Source organism: Lissotriton helveticus, chromosome 2_1 (assembly GCF_964261635.1).
Source record: "Lissotriton helveticus chromosome 2_1, aLisHel1.1, whole genome shotgun sequence".
NCBI classification, from domain to species: Eukaryota; Metazoa; Chordata; class Amphibia; order Caudata; family Salamandridae; genus Lissotriton; species Lissotriton helveticus.
The window spans coordinates 968,785,627-968,810,091 of NC_136059.1; the positions used below are offsets into that span (position 1 = coordinate 968,785,627).

The following is a 24,465-nucleotide window of genomic DNA, read 5'->3' on the forward strand; positions in this document are numbered from 1 at the left end:
AGCTTGCCATCACCAGACATGTTTCTGGACCCATGGGATGAGAGCCCTTTTTTCCTGAGGCCAGAAACAAACCCCATCCTGGGCAGGGGTGTCACACCTTCTCTCCCAGGCAGGCACAGTGCTCAAGAAGGAAGCTTCAACGGTCTTGCCGCCTTTGTAATGCGACTCCAGCCTCTGCTGCTAGCAGCAGATGGCAGCCCTCGGTTCAAACCCCCACTATTGGTGGGGAACCAACAGGAAAACTAAGTGAGAATAGAAGGTGTGCCCCCCCTTTGCCAACACCTCCCCTCTGGTGCTGAAGGCAAAGTCCAGCACATTTTTTAGGGCCCACCATCTTGAAGACGATGGGACTTATCCACAGGGGGGTGGCATAATTGAGGGCGTAGACACATCAGATAATGGACCCATTGGTCCCTACCTGTCACTCCCCTCTAACGCTCCTAGATTTCCTGGCCAGAACTTGCAGCCTTTTTCCAAAACGGATCTCCCCCATTGATTTGCATTGGACGCTCCACACGGTGTTGGCATTCTACACCCGGCCGCCCCTGTACCACTGAGTGTGTAGGTTTTGTGCTGTCTCCTGGAACCCCCATGCTTACCAATACCTCCGAAGACCGGGTTACTAAACAATGTTTCTTGTAAGCAGCATCTCTTTGATTACCCCCTTTCTCCATTGGATAACATTGGCGGCAAATTTCGAATTTGTACCCTGCACCCAGCCGCCCCTGTGCCGCTTGACGTGCAGAGTTGTCACCTACTTGAACCTTGCCTGGTGTTGATTCTTTATCCTGAAAACCAAGACTGTATTACTTACCTGCAAAACGGCATTCTTGTTTTCCTCCCATTGGTTAAAAATGTTGAACTGAAAAATTGCACGAAGTGTCCACTTTTTAAAAGTGAAAAGTTTTTTATTGAAAAACATACTCGCCTTTTAATGTAAATCTTGGTCTTAAACTATATCTAGAAAAACGTTTTTTTCTAAAATTGGTGTGGATATCCTTTTTGAGTCGTGTGTCATTTGTTAGTCACTGTGTGTATAACAAATATCTTACACTCCTCTGTGTTAGGCGTACACTTCTGGGAATCTCTGGACCCTTTACACGATATAACCAATAACTGGTATATCACATAAAGAGTCAAGCCAGCTTCCCACAGCACTCAATTGGAGCAAATGTGTTTCCTTTTTTCAACATGTTCTGCTTTCTTCAGTACATGCCTCCCTCAACTTGTCTGTGTCTTTGCCACCCATACCCTTGCTTGCTTTTTTTTATCCTCCTAGCGCCCCCATTCGTTGCACCAGCCCTTGCCTCTTATCTTTTTTTAATAGAGGTTTCCGGAAGCAGCAGTTTACTACCAGGCCTCTCTTTTCACTGTTATGCTTTTATCCACTTCATATTTTTTTTTTTATTTACTGGGGTAAGATGAGAGTTTACCACCTTCGAACAGTAAATGAAAAGTAAAAAAACAATGGCCGCAGCACCATATTTTCCTTGGTTTTTTCCTTTTTTTTTTTTTTTTGCAGCTCCGCATTACCAAAAAATATTGACAAAGACAAAACTTCAGCTAACACCTTTCAAATGTGAGACCTATTAGATTTGCCATTGCTTGAAAATGTAGACTTTGCTGATATGTTATATCTATGAATTGAATGAACTGGTAGACAATATTGGGATTTCGACAGGTCAGTGCAGTGTTTGGGCAGTTGAGCAAGTTAGACCAGGAAGAGGCGATTTTAGTATGTCCTTGAAAATTTGCTAGTGTGCCTTCTAATAAAAAAAGACAAATGCTAGAAGAGTGATCGGTCACAAACGCCATTTGGATGAAAACCACCTTAGACTTCCTATATCAGTTCAGTCTCAAGAGTGTATTTTCAGCCACTACCTAAATCTTTTCTTTAAGAAAATCATTAAAAGGCATGTACCATTTTTCATTCATGAAAACAGAGGGGAAAGCACATTGAATCAAAGCTGAAGAGAGATCGAGAACCGATACATAAGTGCAAGTACGATAGGAATCTGGGCTGATGAAATTGTGGAAGGTTGTGGGACTTACATGAGCGATACGTAAGCAGCAAGGCCTAGGACCAGTGACCAAAGTGAAGGAAGCGTAAACAAGTCACATTGTTTTGCGCTCTGCTTGGAGGATTTGGAATAGAGCCTTAGTGTGGAAGCAATAAGGTAAAAAATATTCTAAAGAGATGTGTAGAAAAGCGAAGCAAAATCACAGGATCTGAGATGAGGGAATGCAAGTAGGAAAGTAAAGAAAGAGGTTGAGAAGAGGAGGAACATGATGAGGGTAAAAGAAAGGGAATCGAGGAAGAATTAAGACACTGGAAATAGATGAGTTTAGTGCCAGTTGTTTGGATCTCTGTTCATTTCTTTTGAGTGTCTCTGCTAAACCTTCCTACTTCAGTGCAACAGTTACCTTCTCCAAAGCATTGGCTGACCTTCATTTTGCTATCTACATTTAGTGAATGTCCGTTTTCTATGAAATCTGGACGTTTGATCCTCAATGCTAAGAGTATGGCTAGTTCTCTAGAGCCTAAGAAACGCAGGGCAGGAGGTAGCTAGTACCGAAAACTTATTTAGAGGTAACACTAGATTGGAGCTAAAAAATATAATTCTTTATATAATGCAGAGGCAGTGGTAAAAGTAGAAGACTTTTATTCACATGAAAAAGTTCAGGAGTTTAGTAGATCGGTCTTTAGCCTCCCATAACATAAATCAAATATGTTTGTATGAGAATCTAGCTATCCTACATCCTCAAAGAGAACTCTACATTCAGTAACATGGCCTGAATGTGTCTATTACAAGCATACTCATTTAATCTGATTGTAAAGAATCAGAACGTGTTGTGCAAGCATTTTAGCATTGTTTTTATGTTCTTTTTTAGCATGGGCCAACGTGGTGAGATTTTGAGTGTAATCACTGAGATTGATTCCGTCTCTGTCTTTAGCAGTGAACTGTGTAAGGTGATGTCACAGTGGAGTATTTTAGTCCCTTATAGCACACAGGCACCACAGTCCTCACTGATTTGGGCACACAGCAACTTTGAGCAGTAACTTGGGGCCGAGCATTCTTGGGGGAGGGTGCAACATTCACAGTTGATTGAATCCACATCTGAGGCGCCACTCTGTGTGTTGGAAGGTTTACTACCTTGCAGTCTGCCCATGAAGTGGGATAGTGGTGTCCCAGTCTGCATGGTGCTGGCCTCACCATTATTGTTGCTACTGCCTGAGCAAAGTTTAAAAGAAAGGCAGTGTGCTTCGGACATACCGCATAGCAACAGCATTCGGTATCTACTACAGAGAATGTAATAGGTCAGTTCTAAATAGAGTGGTGCCATGCCACTGATGTTTTAGTGAGGCAGAGGATCAGGGATGAAACTACATGACACTGAAATAAATAATAAAAAACATACCAGTATCATGACAATGCAAACACCTGAACTCCAGTTTAAGCAAAGCAGATAGAAAGTAAGTAATTGTTGCAGAAATGTTTAACACAGAAATTCATGCAAACATTTCAATCACCTCACCCAATGACAATTTGTCCCCTGCTCGACCCAACACAAGAGCTTTCATTGAGGGGCAGTTCTTCCACATTATATCGGGTTTAAGACCAAATGTAGACAATTTTGACTATCCTTTTGCAAGAGGTTGTCATCTGGTAGTGATGCAGTAGGTGATAATTTGATATAGCTGTTGGTACTAAAGTTAAAATTGAAGTGCTAAACAATATTGCACACATTTTTCTTCCTCGCTTCCCTCTGAATAGCCTCTGTTAAAAGGATTTGTACTTCCCTAAAGCTGCAAAGGGTTTTTGGGGAAAGAAACTGAGCATCCTCCTGGTTAGTGGTGCGTCTACAGTGCACATTGACTGGGAGCCATTTATTATGAGAAGTCAGACGTCTTTATGGCTGTAGCAATAGTAAGCAGGAACAATCCTGCCTCTGACCATGTTAAGAGCCCTGTAAGTGTTAAAAGCACTACAGTTACCAAGACGAATGCTTCTCACTTGACCATTCTTTATTAGGCATCCCAAACTTGACGAGATGCAAAGGTGACCAATGAGCCTGAGCGCACAACTTTAGTTGCCTAAAAAATTAGTTTAACACAGAGCTGACTTTTTAAATGCCATAGCCCTGAAGAGTCTTAATGAGCAACTAGAGGATTGCTCCTCGGATAGATCTCGCAACTAGATCTGATGTTTTAATCTAGGGTTTAAATTGAGAACACCTAATAAGGTTGCACAAATGGTACATGAGCAATGCTGAATCATTTTGGTTGTCCACATCTTTTACTTATTAAATTTACTGTTAAATAAAAGTGTGTTTGAAGATTGACTTTGCATTTTATTCGTTTTTTTGTTTGTTTCCAAAGCTTCATATGGCAGAGCACCCAGCAGGTCACCTTGTCCTAAAGTGGTTAATCGAACAAGATCAAAAGCTGAAAGAAGCTGGAAGAGAAGGTAGGTTGGATAGAACATTCCTTGATTACTAGCATCAGTGTACCCCAAATGTGAACTTGTAGTGGTTTGGCCCCTGGTTGACAATTTAGGTAACTTTTTTACAGAGAAAGTTCAGAGAATTGTGTTATGTTACAAAAATGTATATAGTGCTTGTATACCTGTGGGTGTCTTCTTGACGCCTGCTGTACTTGAACATCCTGAGATGGAATCTGTTAGCTGTTGAACAACCACATTTTTAGCTCTTTCCTGAAAGCGATCCATGGGGATATAGCTCTAAGATGTGGCGGGAGGGTGTTCCAGAGCCTAGCCGTACAGTTGGCAAAGCTCCTTCCCCCAGTTTACTTTCTTGAATTTGGTAGTAGCTATCATTCTGGCAGTGGCTGAACGGAGATGTCTGTTGGGAGTGTACCACTTAAAATGTTCCCACAAAAACCCAAGTCCTGCCTGATGTAGGGCTTTATGAACCACGCAGAGTGCCTTGAGCTTGATTCGCTTCTGGACCAGGAGCCAATGCAGTTTTCCTGAAGAAATTGAGAGAACTTAGGAGTATTCAGAATCATTCTGGCAGCAGCATTTTGGACTGATTAAAGCTTTCTAATGATTTTTTCCTGTATTTTCATGTACAGGCCTTTACTGTAGTCCAATTTTGAGAGGACTAATGCTGTGACCACAGTTTTCCTGGTGTTGCTCGGAATAAAAGGGAGGCTTTTTCTTCTCATTATAGTGGTATGAAAAGAAGATGAAACTATCTTGGATACTTGAGCTCCAAAATTGAACTTGTCTTCTATAGTATGTCTCAAGGTTTTGGCTTTTGTCATGGGTACAGGTAGTGGAGCTAGGTTATCCAGCCACCATGCTGGGAAAAGGTTGCCAAACAGTACTACCTCGGTTGTACCTGAATTGAGTTTTAAGCAATGCTTATTCATCCATACGCTGATAGCAACTATGCAATGATGGACCTAAAGACAATATCGACTGCTGAGACTACCAAATAAGTGTCTTCAACATAGGAGGTAGGATTTAGGTTTAAGCTTCTGATCAAAGATACTAGCTCCGAAACATATATATGTTCGAGGCATGTGGGCTGCTGAATTTATATCTATGCATAGATCGCCGCCTAGTGTTGGGTCCGTATGATTGTACATTGTTGTCCTGGAAGAGTCTTCGAAGTATCACGAGATAGGTGGCTCCTCCCCTGGACTACAGTGCGCATGGGCATCCTCTCCATGCTCAGATTGTTTTTTTCCGCCATTGGGTTCGGATGTACCTTCTTAACTCCAGTTCGGAATATATATAAATACTCTTTCTCAAGGCCAAAAGGCCTTCGGGGCGTCGGTATTGTCTTTCGTTCGGTGCCTTCTACTTGTTTCGAGTTTCTTGGAACACGATGTCGAAGACTGATTGCCTTTCGACACCAAAGGCCCATCGATGATGGAATGGAGTCCGTTCAAGCGCTGCCCCGTTTGCAACTCAAAATACCCTCACATCGATGTGCACCCGGTGTGCAATAAATGTCTATCACCGGACCACGACGAGGCCAGCTGCATGGCCTGTTCAAAATTCAGATCGAAGAAAACTCTTCGTCTTCGACGCGCGGCTCGACAGTCAGCGCGGGAGTCGGCACCCGATCCAGAAAACATCTTCGGGGGTGACAGCGAGGAGGGTGTACAAGAAGAGGATCCTGCTCAGCACTCGGATCCCGCATCGGAGCAAGACTCACCATACAATGAGGACGAGGAAGAACTCTACGTCCATGATGAAGACATCGTCGAGGTAGGAGACGACGTACAACCTCTCGGAGCCGTCGACGACGACTCAAGCGAGGAGCTAGACCCAACCGCAGTAGCGGGGCCTCATACAGACTCTTCCACGGCTCCGGTCGAGGCATCGCCGGAAGGCCTTAGCCGAGATCTTCATACAAGTTCTCTAGTCCCGCTTCCAGGCCCGACTAAGAACATTTCTAATGAGCCAGCGGTCGAACGCCCACAATCAGTGGACAAACAGAAACCGAAAAATACAGACACTAAAACGAAACCGAAAGTGGTGAAAACTACCATCGGCTCGACGACTTCGGAACCTACCAAGTCGAAACGTGGGCTCGACCCCTCGGGGTCGACAGGGGGCGTCGACCCGAAGATCGGAGCGACGAAGCCCGTGTCTGCAGTTAAACATGTCACGCTCACGTCGACGTCCGGCTCCAAAGATGGCGACTCTTCCAAGGGACTCGAGGCACAAAAAGCCATCGAACCGAAGATTCAGAAGCCGCAGTTAGTCAAGGCCTTCGAGCCGAAATCCAAACTCTGCCCAAAGGAACAGACCTCGTCGAAGCACACAAGCGTACCTGCTACGCAGCAATGGCCTGAATCGAAAAAAAGCCACAATCCCACAGACCAGTCGGAGTCAGTCGGATCAAAGACCAACACTTCCAAGCAAGTAGGCTCATCTCCTATGCTTTTGGCGCCGATAAAATATGGCCTGCCACCCATGGCACGGCCTAAAACTGTCCATCTCCCAAAGGCTGCCGACTCATCCAAGTCCACAACAGGAGATGCACCCACCCAGCCTCGGATGGAAGACGTTCTGTTCCAACCACCGTCCTATGACGAACAGTCAAAATTGTACATCGACTCCGCTTCAGGTCGACTCACCGTTTATAAACGTAAAATCAGGCCTGAAACTCCCATGGAGTCTTACAAGATACCACTAAAGAAAAAGTGGGGCTCTACGACCTCTCCTACACTTTTTTGAACCCATACAGCCCTATGGGCAGGACTATGCCTACTCTCCCACACCTGTCACTGAGGATGTGGAGGAAGGGGACAATGAGGACCAGTTTAACTATCCCATTGACACAGCTCAGGATGAGTCCCAGCCATGGGCTGACACTGTTGACCCTGATGAACCACACACCACCCCTAACACTCAGTCATATGCAGTCAAAACTTCGCCTACTGAAGATACTGCTGTGTTTAACGCACTTATTGAAAGGGCAGCCCCTAACCATGATGTCGACATGCACGCTGACCCTGTGGAGGATGACTTTCTCTTTGATACGTTCTCAACATCAGAAAGATCTGTAAAGACTCCGCCTATGCTCAAGGGTGTGCTCAAACATGCTAGCGACATTTTTAAGGAGCCCACTAAAGCGAGGGTGGTGAACCCCAGGATTGCACGGACGTACCGGCCTGCGCCAGTGGACCCTACGTATATCAGAGGCCAACTCCCCTTGGACTCCTTAGTGGTGGCTAATGCTCGTAAAAGAGCAAACTCTCAAACAATTGGTGATGCTCCTCCTCCGGAAAAAGAATCCAAGATCTTGGAAGCTTCTGGGAAGCGTATAGCAGCACAAGCAGCTAATATTTGGAGGATCTCCAATACACAGGCCCTGTTAGCAAGATATGACAGGGCCTATGACTATGACACGTTAGAGCAGCTCCTGCAACATCTGCCAGATGCTTATAAGGAGGGAGCAGAAATGCTTATACAGGAAGGGAAGTTGATCTCCAACGAGTCCCATAAACACTAGCGTAATGCTCAGAAGGCATGCCTGGCTCCGCATCGCTGGTTTCAAGTCAGAAATCCAAACTACTCTACTTAATCAGCCAGTTAACCCTGACTTCCTGTTTGGTCCAGAGGTAGACACCACTCTAGAGAAGATTAAAAAAGACACTGGAACTGCAAAATCCATGGGAGCTCTGCAGTCTCAACAGTTCAGGGGCAGTTTCTTTTGTCGCTCCGGTAACAGGGAAGCTTCTAGAGGTCAAGCGTCTCAACAAGCCCAATACACTAAGGGAGGCACACAATCCACCTGCAACAAAAACAATAGGGGTGGATATCGTGGAAACAGCACCAAAGGCAGAGGACGTGGAAATAATAATGCCAGATCCTCCGCCACTAGCAAACAGTAACGCCTTGTCACTGCCCCCCGACCATACCACACCGGTCGGGGGAAGGCTTCAGCAGTTCCTGCCAGTCTGGGAAAGCATTACCACGGACAGGTGAGTGAGACACCTTATACAACACGGCTATTGTCTAGAATTAACCTCCACTCCACCCAACATACCCCCAAGGCACCGTCCTATGTCCGCAGAGCACATGCACTTATTGCAGCAAGAAGTCATCTACATGCTGCAAAAAGGGGCCATAGAACTCGTGCCTTTAGAACAACAGGGTACAGGGGTGTATTCACTGTACTTCTTAATCCCAAAAAAAAGACAGGTCTCTCAGGCCCATTCTAGACCTCAGACCCCTAAACCAATACATCCTATCAGAACACTTTCACATGCTCACTTTACAGCAAATTCTGCCGCTGCTCAGTCAGGGGGATTTCCTAGCAACCCTAGATCTGAAGGATGCCTATTTCCACATTCCCATGCACCCCAGTCACAGGAAATATCTCGGGTTCACCATCAACAACCAGCATTACCAGTTCAAGGTCCTGCCTTTCGGGGTCACTACTGCCCCCAGGGTGTTTACCAAATGCTTGGCGATAGTGGCCGCGCATCTTCGGAGACAACACATCCATGTCTATCCGTATCTAGACGACTGGCTTGTCCAAGCAAAATCGGCCCAGCAGGGTGCCAGCCACATGTCCCGCACAATTCACCTCCTACACAGTCTAGGATTTTCACTCAATTACCCAAAGTCTCATCTTCAACCCGCCCCTTTACAACAGTACCTAGGCGCGGAAATAAACACTCTCTCTGCCACAGCGCGACCAAACTCAGCGAGAGTCAACAGCATGCAGGTGCTGATTCGGAAATTCAGGCCACAACACTCACTCCCAGCGCAAGTGTTCATGCAACTGATAGGTATGATGGCCTCCTGCATCTTTATAGTCCCTCACGCGAGGCTACACATGCGTCCGCTTAAGGAATGCTTAGCACGCCAGTGGAACCAGGCTCACGGACAGCTGAAAGACCTAGTGTTGGTGACCGGTCGTGCATACAACTCTCTGCATTGGTGGAACACACAAAACCTTTGCAGGGTACGACCGTTCCAGGAGCCTGTACCACAGGTGGTGCTAACAGCGGACGCATCTCTCCAGGGCTGGGGAGCTCATGTCCTCCATTATACTGTGCAGGGACTGTGGACCACACAGCAAAAACGGTTGCACATCAACCTCCTGGAATTGATGGCAATCTTCATGGCGATGAAGGCATTCAAGTTGCATCTCTGCAACAAAGTCGTGCTTATCCGGACGGACAACATGACTGCAATGTATTACGTTCAAAAGCAGGGAGGGACGCACTCTCCACAGTTGTCCCACCTAGCACAGTGCATGTGGAAGTGGGCCATTCAGAGGAACATGTTCCTCATGGCGGAACACCTCCCAGGCAAGGACAACCAGATGGCGGACCTGCTCAGCAGACACAGCCATCAGATGCACGAGTGGGATATACATCCCTCGGTGCTCCAACCATATTTCCAGCAGTGGGGTCATCCAGAGATGGACCTCTTCGCCACACCAGAAAACGTAAAATGCCACACCTTCGCCGCCAGGTTCCCACACCCGCAGTCTCAGAGCAATGCGATATGGATGAACTGGTCAAACAGATTTGCGTACGCTTTTCCTCCGGCACCACTCATACCGCTAGTGGCGCGCAAACTGAGGCACAATTCCATGACACTCATCCTAGTTGCTCCAACGTGGGCGAGGCAAGCCTGGTACACCACGTTCCTAGAACTTTCAGTGGTGCCCCACCAGTGACTAAAACTCACACCCAGGCACCTCACTCAGAGCCATGGAGACATTCAGCACCCAGATCCGCAGCAGTTAAGCCTTGCAATCTGGCTCCTGAGGTCATAGTTTGGCTACCTAAACCTGCCCCCTGACTGTATGGACATCATCAAGGAGGCTAGGAGACCTACCACCAGGGCATGCTATGCGGCGAAATGGAAGCGTTTTGTCATCTATTGTTCCAATACTGACATTAATCCACTAGATGCTTCCACGCAAAACATCATATGTTACTTGCTGTACCTATACAGATGCAATCTAGCATATAGTTCCATCAGGATACATTTAGCTGCGATGGCCGCTTATCTTCAAAATAGACAGCACCTCTCCCTTTTCAGAGTGCCAGCCATTAAAGCTTTTATGGAGGGACTCAAAAGAGTCATTCCTCCAAGACACCCGCCTTCGCCTGTCTGGAACCTTAACATAGTCCTCACCAGGCTCATGGGTCCACCATTTGAACCTCTTCACTCTTGTGAGATTCAATTTCTCACGTGGAAAGTGGCTTTTCTGGTGGTGATCACGTCGCTCAGACGGGTTAGTGAGCTGCAAGCACTCACCATTCAAGAGCCTTTCATTCAAATTCATGCTAATAGGGTCGTACTGCGTACCAACCCTAAATTTATGCCCAAGGTGGTGTCACAGTTTCACATTAACCAAACTATTGAACTACCAGTATTCTTCCCAAATCCTGATTCAGTAGCAGACAGAGCACTACACACACTAGATGTTAAAAGGGCTCTCCTGTATTACATAGACAGGACTAAAGATTTCAGGAAAACTTAACAACTGTTTGTTGCCTTCTCTTAACAGCACAAGGGCAACCCAATTTCAAAATCAGGTATAGCCAGATGGATTGTTAAGTGCATACAGATCTGTTATCAAAAGGCTAAACGCACATTAACGGTTACCCCTAGAGCGCATTCCACACGCAAGTTAGGGGCATCCATGGCTTTCCTGGGTAACACTCCTCTAGAGGATATCTGTAGAGCAGCCACATGGACCACCATACACACATTCACCAAACACTACTGCGTGGATGTACACTCAAAACCGCAAGCTGCTGTCGGTCAAGCTGTTCTCAGGACTCTTTTTCAGACTGCTGCAGCTGGCACGGGCAACCACCGCTAGGGAGGGTACTACTATTTATTCTATGCATAGATATAAATTCAGCAGCCCACATGCCTCGAACGGAATATGCTACTTACCAGTATGCATCTGTTCTTGGCATGTAGGGCTGCTGACATTTATATCGCCCACCCTCCTCCCCTGTGCCTGTCGCAGCTGTAGCACTCAGAATTATTCACAAGCATGGTCATCACTTACTGTATCATACTCCATCTCTGCCACAATGGCGAAAAACAATCTGAGCATGGAGAGGATGCCCATGCGCACTGTAGTCCAGGGGAGGAGCCACCTATCTCGTGATACTTCGAAGACTCTTCTAGGACAACAATGTGCAATTATCCGGGCCCAACACTAGGCGGTGATCTATGCATAGATATAAATGTCAGCAGCCCTACATGCCAAGAACAGATGCATACTGGTAAGTAGCATATTCCTTAACAGGGTTGGGCTCAGTGAAGAGCCTTGAAGAACCGCGCAGGTCAGTGTGAATGGTAGGGAGTTATATTGACCCAATGTTAGAATTTCAGCCCTTTCTGAAAGGAAGGATGAAAGTATTGAAAGGGCCTTATCTTTAAGTTCTATGGCATTCAGGCGGTGGACCAGAAGCTTATGGTCCACTATGCTGAACGCGGCAGACAGGTCCAACAAGATGAGGGCTGCTTATCCCCCATTATCGAGTGTGGTTCTCATCTCTTCTGTGGTTTTTGAAAAGGCAGTTTCAGTGCTGTGGTCTGCTCTAAACCCGAACTGACTGCGATCTAACTGATGGTTGTGGAGAATGAATTTAGATAATTCTGCACTAATCATCTTTTCCGCAATTTTCGCTGGAATAGGAAGCCTAGAGATGGGACGATAGTTTGTGGGGTTGCTAATATCAAGATGCAGGGTGCTCACACTGGCCTGGGTTCTTTCAGCCCTGGAGGCACGAGACTGGATGGTGGCACCATACATGCAAAATGCCTCTTTCCTGGTTTCCTTCATGTTGGCCCACATTGCTGTCTGCGGTTTAAGGTGGCCGAAGAGCATTTTCAGTTTGCCGTGCTCTCTTTTGGCCTCACCAGTGACAGTTGGTTGTTCCAGAAGGTGAGGACCATGAACGCAGACTATCTTTGGAGGTCAGGAGTTACCAGTCTTCTCCTATCTGGCTTTTGAAGCGGGGTTTGCCACATTCAGTTGAAGACCACATTCAGACATCTGTGAAACTCTTTGTGGTTCCCGATCATTGCAATGAAGTCACGCCGGACTCTTTGAAGAGGCTCCTTTTCATCTACCATCCCATCCTGGATAAAGTGCATTTTCAAACTTTTCATCTGGAACAAGAAGTCCAGATCATTTGGGCTATGATACTGAGGTATCAGCCTCAGACCTGGGTCCCAGTGAGAATGGCTATGAGGCAGTGGGATCTTGGGTCTCGGTGGGCCCAGCTTCAAGGGAACATTTCAAATTCTATCAGGGTTGCGGAGGAAACTGCAAAAGATTGTACCAGATGCAGAACCCACTCCCTAGCCCACAGAGCGGACGGGGTTACATATTAATCACTTCTGGGTTGAATAGATCATCAGGGAGAGGTAGAGATCGAAGGTCTCTGGCCTCTGGCAGAAACTCATCTCCATGTCAATCTGTTGCAGTTTTGGGTCTTTTGTTTGGCAGTGAAAGAATGGCAGCTGCCCATCAATGGGAGGCCTAATTAAGCCCTCATTGACTGCCTCACCTCCACATGGTATTGTTGACCTAACGGCTAAGACGCTCGACCTCGGACCTGGGGATCTGCAATCTTTAAATGCCAGGGCTGATGAATTCATTGGTCGACGCATAGTGGATTACGAGTGGCAGCTGCATCCAGAGGTGGCACAGGATGTCCTCCACCAATGGGGAGTGCTCCGACTCGGTCTCCCAAGCACTGCCTAGAATCTGCAGTGTAAACTCTTTAGTGCTTTTATTCCTAGGAAGCCTCTCTGGCGGAAATTTATTTTGTTTAGAGTGGAGCTCAGGACTGCTGTATTCCTGCTTGTCACTACCTCTCCTGCCCAGAGTTCTGACGATCAGGCACTGCCAAGCCCAAGTCATCGTGGTCCCAGATTGAGCCAGGACGGTGTTGTATCTGGAACTTCCTGGCATGCTTATCTGCCCTCGACCAGCTGCTGCTTCGGGAACATCTGTTGTAGCAGGAGGGCAGGATCTTTCATCAGGCCTGCGCAATCTTCACCTTCTTGCGGAGATTAAGTGGAGAAAGTTATCCACGGTCGGTCTACCTCCCAAAGTAGTGGATGTTATCATGGTGGCCAGCAGTTCTAAAAATCCATTTATGCAGGGTGCTGGGACGAGCTTGCTGCGTGGTGTAGTACCCGTTATATGGACCCATTGCAAGCCAAACTGTTGGATGTGTTGCTATTAGGTCTTTATTTGGCCTAGCAAGGACTTGTAATGGCCACTGTGAATGGTTACTTGTTGACCCTTTCAGAATTTTTGCGTTTGCCAGACTAATCATCCTTGTTCAAATCAACTCTTGTGATTAATTTTCTCAAAGGTTTAGTCTACACGTTCTCTACTAAACCTTTTGTGATGCCACAGTGGAACCTTAACTTGGTCTTTACGTTTCTGATGTGTACATCTTTTAAACAGCTACTCAGCTGTCTCTTGTGTCTGCAGACCCCGAAGACTATTTTCTTCATTGTGATCATATCGGCTCGTTGTGTGAGTTCAAAGCTCCATCAGTTCGGCTGCCTTACACCATCTTCTTTCCAGACAAGCTGGTCCTGAGGACCACAGCGTCTTTTTCCCTAATTTGTGACCTCTTTTCACATTGCTCTGTTACTCTTCCGATGCTCTCCGCCCCTCATCTCCCCTTGAAACAAGAGGAGAAACTCCATGAACTGGACCCTAAAAGGGTGCCCAACTGTTATATTGATCATACCAAAGCCTTTTGGGTTGACAGTCCTCTCTTTGTATGGTTCTCTGGGGCAAAAAAAGAGAAAGCGGCTCTTGTCTACATATAGTCCTCTGTATTAAAATCTGCTTCACTATGGAAAACAAGCAGCATCTGGAAAGGTGAGGCCCATTCCACCAGGACCAGTGCTGCTGCCACTGCATTAGACACTGTGTGCTTGCCCTTCATATATGTCAGCTTGCAAATTCACAAACCACTGCTGCCTTGATACACATGTCTGACAGGAAAGGCATTTTGGCTGTTCTGTCCTGCAGGACGTTTTGGTCAGTGTCATTCCTCAGAACCACCACCTAGGGAGGTACTGCTTTGGTATCTTTTAATAAAGGTGAGGCATCTACAGGTAGAAGTATCCCTTAGAAGAACAAGTTATTTACCTTCAATAATACTCTTTCATGTAGATACTCTATCTAACTGCAGATTCCTCACTGACCCCCCCCCCCCCAACCCCTTCGTTCTGTGGAATGAACTGTCTACCATCTAATAGGTAGAGATCTGCACACTGGCACAATTGATTACTGTTGTGCTCTGTGTCCAATGGCGCAGATGATGTCCTGTAAGAAACTGATGTCCGTGCCCTTAATGACTCCTAGATAGAACACCAGTTGTCACTTGCAGGTTGGAGCGGGTCAAAAGTAGAGCCACATGGCGTCACCATTGTCATGCAGGAGCAATGCTGAAAACTTTTCCAGATCCAGTCTGGCGCCTGGCGAAATTCTAAGACGAGGAATCTGTGATTAGATGGAGTATCCACAAGAAATAGCGTTACCTAAGGTAAGTATTTTGTTCTTATGGTAAGTTTGGTTTCAATTATGCTTTGTTTTGTATACGCTTGCATTTGTAGAAAAGCAGTCTGGGCTCATGGGTAAAGCACTGAATGCAGGAGCAATTCCCACTTGCCATGGAGACCTGTCTGTTCGTTTAGCAGAATTCCTAAAGACTCTTTTTGGCCAACATCACTTATTTAATTAGGCCAAAAATGTTGATTAAATTATTGGTATTTATTTGTGATTTACTCATTTCAACCAGAAACATTGGACATTGTTTAATGCAGTACATTAAGTCATTGGCACTGAACTTATAGTGACAATGATGAGTCATTGATTGCCAGGGTAATTTAATGGCTGTAAATTATATATTTTTTACTACAAAATTCTATAGGCCTGAGAGCAAAGTAGGAAGACTGCATTATGGGAGACGTATATCATCCACATTGGTCTACTTTATAGTGAAAAGTGGCCCTGGGATTCATTTATGCATTACACCCATCACTTGTTTATTTTATATATTTATGTGCACTAACCGAGCTAGAGAGTAGAATGTTTAAGTATTCTACAAGAGCGTCTTCTTTCATTGAATAGTCCTTAGGCCCAACAAACTGGCACTTGCCTTTGACTTTTTAAGGAAAAACTACTATGTGGTTATTTCTCATCTTTACTCTGTTCTTAACATGCTTGTGTTTAATTTGATATATTTGAGGTACTTGTCATTGTTTTTTCATTAATTCGTTATTTGTATGTTTCTTCTAGGTAACTTTTCACGAACACTAGTGGACCACGTCGGCACTGAGAATTTAAAGCTGTGGGCTGAAACGAATCGTGGTGCCCATGTCCTTAGTTGGTATGTACTGTCATTCTAGTTTCTTTCCATACTTAGAGGATGCATTCCTGCCACAGTTAAGACACCTTTGGGTGTATTTAATGCAGTCTGTCTCTGGATCGGCAAAAGGTAACATTTTGCGTTTTCACTAGGCCTTTTGTCCCAGCCTACCTGTATCAATAATTTAAAGTAACAATGGTGCAGGGCAGATGTTGATTGCTTTCAGGTACTGCATCTGAAGAAACCAAGTAATGGACATCCTAGCACATGTAGTAGTTACCTTACGCATTACTCAATGCGTAAGCTCGTCATGAGGCACAGTGGCGATGTGCTCATGCCGAGCTGAGCTTGTCATGAACGCCGCGGAACAAAGCAAAACAAAAGGGGATGATGGACGGAGCGTTTGAGCAAATCAAACACTCACCCCCAGTCAACTGATCTGGGTTTAATCCATCACCATTCTTTAGCCCACTCAGCCACCCCATTTCAGACATGTCTATATGCAAATCAGTCTGACCCTGTGCCTCATGGGAACAGTCTAGCCCGAACTGCCAAGCCATGTCTTCAGTGGACCGGAAACAAGCATCCTGGGACCGGTTTCGGATTCATAATCCTCATCAGCCAGGCTATCTTGAATCCAGTGGCCAAGTGAGCAAGGGACTCACTTCTGAGCATACCCTGCCACACTTAGGGCGAACAAAGTGATACAAAAGGGGATGATGGACGGAGCGTTAGAGCAAATCAAACACTCACCCCCAGTCAACTGATCTGGGTTTAATCCATCACCATTCTTTAGCCCACTAAGCCACCCTATTTCAGACATGGCTATATGCAAATCAGTCTGACCCTGTGCCTCATGGGAACAGTCCAGCCCGAACTGCCAAGCCATGTCTTCCCTGGACCGGAAACAAGCTTCCAAGGACCGGTTTCTGGCATTCCAGCCGTCTTTAGCCTGGCTTGCTTGAATCCAGTGGCAAAGTGAGCAAGGGACTCACGTCTGAGCATACCCTGCCACACTTATGGCGGCCACAAGCGGTGAATGCTATATTGGGCAGACGAAAATGTGAAGGACAGAGCAACAGTGCAAGTGAGGAGGTGTTTGGGAACCCTACTACTAAAGGGTATCAAAATAACTCATTCCTCACATGCTATACATGCATGGATGTGTGACCTACATTGCATGTCATTACCACAGATTCCTTTCATTACAACGTGATACTACTAAGGATGATGTAATTGTACTAGACATAGATTAACATGTATCCAACTATCATACCTGTGCACCAGGAGTGCATGGCATCGGTATATTAGACACAGATGGTTGTACACCATACTACTACACCACAGTGCCCTTAGCTTAACATTAGTGAGACTAGAAGTTATACAAGAATGAACTAATCAAAGCTGTAGATTTAAATTAAAATTATAGGTTTCAATTTACGAAATGAGTTAGATTATATGATCCTGGAGCACACATACGTCCAATAATTTTTTTTATTTTGTGTTTATTTTTACTATGATTGATGTGAGCTACATATCCCATAATGCCTCATTGTGGGCAACATGGGTGGGTATTATCTAAACTGAAACTGACAAGAGACTCTCCGCCCGTGAGAAAGACCAGTCAGGTCGAAACGCATTGGTGCCAATGTTAGGAATAATAAAGATTTTCTAAACACTGAAGTTCCTGAACTGCTATGTACCTTTGTATCAAATTGAACCTGGGGTCTCTGTCAGACCGACACACTGGCACCAGAAAGGGAGTGTGCTGCTTCCTTTAAAAAATGTTTTAAAAAAACGTTAAAGTGGCATTAAAGTTAGGTGAATAGGTCAGTGACAACATTAATGTTTTGAACGAACAAAAAAAACCACAGAACTTCACCAGTTATAGTTAGCAGAGCCAACAATAACTTGCGGCCCCACAATGCACTGCTTATGACCTCATATAACATCACTCATGGTATGTTCGATGACATCACTGATGTCATCATATGAGTGAGCTAGAGACCCTGGAGTATACACATAACGGGCTGTGCCATTTCTAGCTGGAACACTTTGTATCAGTCAAGACTGACACAGAATGCCCGGGGAGGGAAGCTTTCACTCTATTTGTCCAACAGTTGTAACATCATAGTTGCGCCACGTGCGCAGCAACCCCCCTGGACTTAAACGTTCGATACCTCATTAGAGAGTTTGGACGGCGGCATGTTTAGCTGTCGACCTTTTGGCATTCTCCATCTGTTGTGTTTCCTTTGGTTTAATGCACTATTTGGATTGCATTTTTATTTTCATTTTGCGCAGTTTATGCAAGTATTTACTGATGGGTCTTTGGTGTTTATGTGCGGGGAGGCGGTGGGGGGGGCCGGAGTGGCTACTCACTGTAGGGGTTTGGCGATGTGGGAGTGGGAGGATAACCTGGAGTTGTAAATGTCAATGTCAATGATAATGATGTGTACGTGGAATGTACGTGGCATGCACACACCCTCACGCAGGTACCAAATTAATTCTTATCTCAAACGGCACAATATCCATCTGACCCCTCAGCACTGAACCTTAGAACGCTTAAGAATAAGAGAAACGCTTACTTCAGAAAAATCAAACGCTCGAAATCAATATTCTTTAGCCAACAGCTGGATCAAGCTAAAAACCGACCAAAAAAACTGTTCGAGTTAGTCAAAACCCAAACAAAAACGCAACCTCCACAACCCAACAACTTAACAAAGGCTATCCCAAGTTGCGAAGACTTCTCTGCTTTCTTCAAGCAAAAGAACAACACTATAAGAAGCGATCTCATCAAGGATGTAAGTCGATTCGCCGGCTCCATATGCATAACTAACACTCATGCTAAAAACAACGCTTCATGGACGTCCTTCGACACCTATTCCGAAGAATCAATTCACAAGCTGCTGGTCACCTTGAAACCCGCCAATCATCACACAGACCCCCTACCTGCCAATGCTGTTAAAGTCCTCACCCCCCTGTTCCTCCCACTCTGGACTAAAATCATCAACTGTTCCCTGCAACAAGGGCTCATCCCAGACTCCCTCAAGATTGGGCAAGTCACGCCTATACTCAAGAAACCCACAGCTGACCCGGCCGACCTAAACAACTATCGTCCTATCACCAATATCACCACTCTAGCAAAACTGTTAGAAAAATGCGTACAACTCCAACTGACAAAACACATTGAGCAGTTTGACCTCCTCAACTCTCACCAATCCGGATTCAGAGCAAAGCATAGCACGGAAACGGCCATGACACACATAATAGATGATGCCCTCCAAATCCTTGATCACAATGAGTCTTGCCTCCTCATCCTTCTTGACCTCTCTTCAGCATTTGATACGGTCAAACACGAGAATCTACTGGAGCTCCTAAATACCAGAATGGGCATATCCGGGACGGTTCTCAAATGGTTTACGTCCTTTCTGCACAACCGTTCTCAGAGGTTCAAGATCAACAACGCACTGTCCTCGCCTGTGCCAGTAACACTGGGCGTCCCGCAAGGTTCCTCCCTATCCCCCACATTGTTCAACCTCGTCATGGAACCACTCACCACCTTGCTTCAATCTTCTAAGGTACATTTCCATATGTACGCCGATGACACTCAGCTCTACCTCAAGCTTCAATCCCCTGAAGACATCAAACTGTTGAATGCCACACTAAGAAACACCCAAGCTTGGCTGGCCGACAATCACCTCAAACTAAATGCTCTGAAAACTGAGTTCCTTCTGATCTCTCCTCCTGCGAAAAAGGCCATCACCCAAACCTGGCTCAATCATCTAACCGCACTCAATGTCCAACCCACCATCGTGGACTCAGCGAAATCCCTTGGCATCACACTGGACTGCAATCTCGACATGCAGCAGCATATTAGCATAGCAACTAAAGGAGCCAACTTCCAAATCAACACGCTGAGAAAACTCAAACCCTTCCTACCACCCAAGGACTTCCAAACTGTGGTACAAGCCTTAGTCATTCCTCGCATAGACTACGGAATTGAGGCGCTCAGCGGGCTCCCCCTGACAACAACGGCTCCCCTAAGAGCCTCCCTGAACGCGGCCGCAAGACTCATCACTGGCTCAAGAAAACACTCGCATATATCCCCTGACTTAAAAACCCTGAACTGGCTGCCTATTGAAGCCAGAATTCAGTTGAAAATTGCCTGTATGACACACTCGGCCGTACACCACAAGGCACCCAACTACCTCTCTCATAAGCTGACCATATCAGGAGGCTCAAGATCCAACAGAAGCACAAACACTCTCCTCCTGAAACCACGGAGATTCCGGAAGGAAAAAACATACAAACGCTCCTTCTCTGGAATGGCACCTAGGATCTGGAATGCACTCCTACCAGAAACCAGGCTTATCCTGTCCACTATACTCTTCAAGAAAGAGGTGAAGGCCATCCTTATGGCTAAATACACCTGAACACTATTGATACTGGAACAATGACAGTATTTGGCTCCCACATTATCGGCTGTCTGAATACTTATCTATGTCAGTCCATTTTTTGTCTGCTTCTGGATCTAATTCATTGCACGGATGCTATACTATTGATTTCCAACTTGTTTATTGGGTTGTACACTAGGACTTGAGTGCCTCAATAACCTGCAACGCACCCACTACTGACTACTTCTTTGCTTTCAACATTGTGTTTACTCACCCTCTGGGGTGCTATAATCTTATCCGTTTAGACATTGTACTGCTTCCATATTATTGTTTCTTGATTGTTATTACTCTGTATACTCTTGTATGATTGATACCCTATTTTTGCATCTCACTGTCTACGGAATCTCATATTGATTTAAGAGTCTTGTTTATCCTACCTACTGTTTCTGTAAAGCGCTCTGATATCTGCAAAGATCTTGTTCACGCTATATAAAACTTTAAAAATAAATAAATCCATTTAGCCCTCTTGCAGGAAACACACCTGATTGGCGCAGAAGTACAGAAACTGTGTCGCAGATGGCGCGGGCAACTCTATGCTACTGAGTATTTGTCCTATGCTCGTGGGACACTACTGTGGGTGAGGCCCGGGACCCATTTTGCGATCTCACATTCCCGCATAGACCCGGAGGGCAGATTTGTAACTGCTCAGGGTAAATTGGATGGTCAATGAGTAGTCCTGGCTTCATTATATGCCCATAATACAGATCAGGGAGGTTTCCTTGCGCAGTTGTCTATAGAGTTGGCGCCTTGGCATGGGGTCCCTTGGGTGCTGGGGGGTGACTATAATTGCATACTCGATATTTCTTTGGACCGCTCCTTCCCGCCCCTATCTGGCACTCCTGTACACGGGGCTGTGAAAGCACTAACAAGCTGGCCCTCACAGTGGGATCTACATGTCTGGAGGAGTCGTAACCCAAATACGAAGATATATTCTTATTACTCAGGCGCACACGCACTACATGTCAGGTTAGACACATATATAATATCGGGAGAACTGCTCCCACATGTCACTGACACCTACTATATGGGCCGTACTCACTCTGATCACAATCCACACGTCCTCGAGATAGCATGGGAACGTCCACACCCACCTATACCCACTTGGAGACTTCAGCCTGGCCTGCTACTTGGCGCTCCCTTCCGCAACTCACTACACACGTCTTGCTCAATATTTTGAAGAGAACAACAGCACTGCCTCCACCCCCCAAATCGAGTGGGATGCATTTAAGGTTGTAATTAGAGGTCACTGTCTGGGTACACAGGCAGGTATGCAGAAACAGTTGGATAAAGAACTGACACACATCGAGGCTGATTTACTCCGCAGGGAGCGCGAAGCAGTGGAGGGTGGCGGCGATTCACTGCAAGAGGCATGCACAAAACATACACGACTACTGGAGAGGCTGTGCCATCTTAATTATGAGGCCCACTTGACGCGCACTCACCATCTCGGTGATAAACCGGGAAAATCGCTGGCATGGCTGATCCAACAGATACACGGACGACACCCGTGGCGGCAATACGCACTAGCCAGGGAGGCGTTGTATATACACAGCGCAGCATAAATGCAGCTTTTGTACATCATTACACGGAATTGTATCGCTCTAGGCTAAGGGTCCCTCTTGCTGATATAACTACATACCTCTATGACATAGTACTGCCAAGATTAGATGATACACAATGTGAACGATTTAGAAGCCCCACTTACACCTGACGAATTACGTGCTGTCATTTTTTCCCTCTCTAATGGCAAGTCCCCAGGTCCGGATGGGCTGCCAGCCGAATTTTTTAAAGCCTACTCCGATCTATTGATCCCCGAGTTTCTAAGAGTATATGCGGCGGCCATTTCATATTCTTCCCTCCCCCCCCCCCCCCCCCCCCCCCCCCGTTGAATGAAGCCAACCTTATTTCCCTCCCTAAGCCTGGCAGAGACTGCACACAACTAGGCTCATATCGCCCACTGGCCCTTCTCAACACCGATTACAAGATACTAGCTTCTACACTGGCTCAGCGACTGGCCCCTTTGGTCCCCACCCTTGTACACAGCGACCAAAATGGTTTTGTGCCCACTCGGAACCCCTCACATAATATCCAACGCTTGTTCAGAGTGCAAAGCTATGCCACGCAGCGCTGGCCCCGATCCGGGTGTTTGGTCCTCGATCTAGAAAAGGCTTTCGACTCTGTGGAGTGGCCCTACCTGGTAGAAGTGCTGAGGAAATGTGACCTCGGGGACGATTATATTCAAATGGTGGGCTTGCTATATCAGAAACCCACAGTACGAGTACGTTCCGGTAAATTGCTATCGGACAGCATTCGCATTAAGAGGCACCAGGCAGGGATGCCCTCTGTCTCCGCTGTTTTTCTCACTGGTGATGTAACCCCTAGCGGCACTACTGAGAACATAAGGCGTGGAGTGGGGGATTCCCCTAGCGGATGGCCTACATACGGTATTTTTATACGCTGACGACTTACTTTTATATATCAGGGACCTGGCCCACTTGCCGTTGGCCCTGTCTGATACCTTCCGAACCTTTGAGACTTTGAAGGTCAACTGGGCCAAGTCTGGAGTGTATTCCTTCAACACAGATACACAAGAATGTGAGATCCGCATCAACAACGAGAGACTCACTTGGTACCCCACTGCATTCCGCTCTCTCGGAATATATATCTACAGAACCCTGCCAGATGTGTTAGAAGGCAACCTAGTACGAGCCATATCCTCCCTGCAAGCGCAGATGTCCTTCTGGAAGACCCTCCCCCTGAATGTGACTGCTCGAGTCACGCTGACGAAGATGATTGTTTTACCTAGACTATTATACTATTATGCTAACATCCCGGTGTATGTCGCGACTCGTATATTTCGAGAGCTAGAAACCACAATCAGAGGCCTAATATGGAACGCTGGGAGGCCACGCGTGGCGCTGAAGAAGCTCTAAGCACCCCCGGATGCTGGAGGCCTGGCAGTTCCCAATCAGGCGCTGTACTACCTAGCGGCACAGCTGCAATGGGTAGCCGGATGGCTAGGCGGAAAGAACCTGTGTGATACCGCCACGGAGGCCATGGTCTGGACCCACACACAAATTCACTCACTGTTTCACCCCCTGACCAAAGTTTCTTGCCCGAAGCAATTGCACCTGGCAGTAGCTCGCAAATGCTATGTGAGAAGCCTCAAGCTCACTTGTGTTGTGACGCCGTATGCCCCGGTGCTTCCGCTGCTGAGACGGAGGTTTGGTAACAGAAGCAGCACTAGAACGCTGGACACAAGCTGGAGTGGACACGGTGGGAGACCTATATACTGAAGGCGCCTTGGTTCCTTTTGAGACGCTAACAGCGGACACAGGCCTTCCAGCTGGGCAGTTTCTCCTACATACAACGCTTTTGCACACGTTTTCGCGGAGCTGGGGCGACCTTTCGGAGGAATTGCCGACACATTTGCTAGTGCAATGTCTGCATGTCATGGGACATGGCTCTCACGTGGTACAGTGGCTGGTGCAGGCTCTCCTGACCCATACGCAATGCTCCTCCCAAACCCTGCGAGACAAAAGGGCAGAAGACAGGGGAAGGGCATGGACGGATAAGGAATGGGTGGCGGTGCTGGCTGGCGCCACCAACATCCCGCGCAACTCCCGCTTTAAACTTATCCAATTCTATATAATACACTGCGCATACCTGTCGCCTGATAAAATCAATAGGTATTTCGAAGTCACAACTTCAGCGTGCCCGAGATGCTCACTTATAGGTGCAGATCTCCTCCATATGTTGTGGTCATGTCCCACACTACAGACGTACTGGCACACTGTGACAGACATACTGGCGGAAGGTGTAGGCGAAGAACTGCGACACACATGGGAGACATGCATACTGGGCCTGTACAAGAGACCGAAACTTAATAAAGTCCCTTCTAGATTCTGGGACCTCGGGCTTATCACGGCGAAGAGACTAATCACTAAACATTGGAAACGCAGCGAACCCCCGCAGGCAGTACATTGGCGCAGCTCTTCCGATAATTGGGCAAGGGCGGAAAGCGTAACCCTTCATAGAGAGGAAACTGCAAAGTACCCCATTGCGCAAATCTGGGATGATACCCTGAAGTCTTTCCACTGGGCGTGTCTTAGTAGAGGAGTTGACTAGGTATAG

The 24,465-nt window shown here is 46.5% G+C and overlaps 1 protein-coding gene across 2 annotated transcripts in view; it reads left to right on the forward strand.

Moving 5' to 3' along the window:
* The window catches only part of PUM3 (pumilio RNA binding family member 3), a 211,189-nt gene that overhangs the window by 175,247 nt on the left and 11,477 nt on the right, over nt 1-24,465 (forward strand). For both annotated transcript variants that reach the window (XM_078675717.1, XM_078675718.1), the window contains 2 exons: nt 4,382-4,469; nt 15,808-15,898. In XM_078675717.1, the coding sequence (XP_078531843.1) occupies nt 4,382-4,469; nt 15,808-15,898 (179 nt within the window). The remainder of the gene's footprint in view (nt 1-4,381; nt 4,470-15,807; nt 15,899-24,465) is intronic.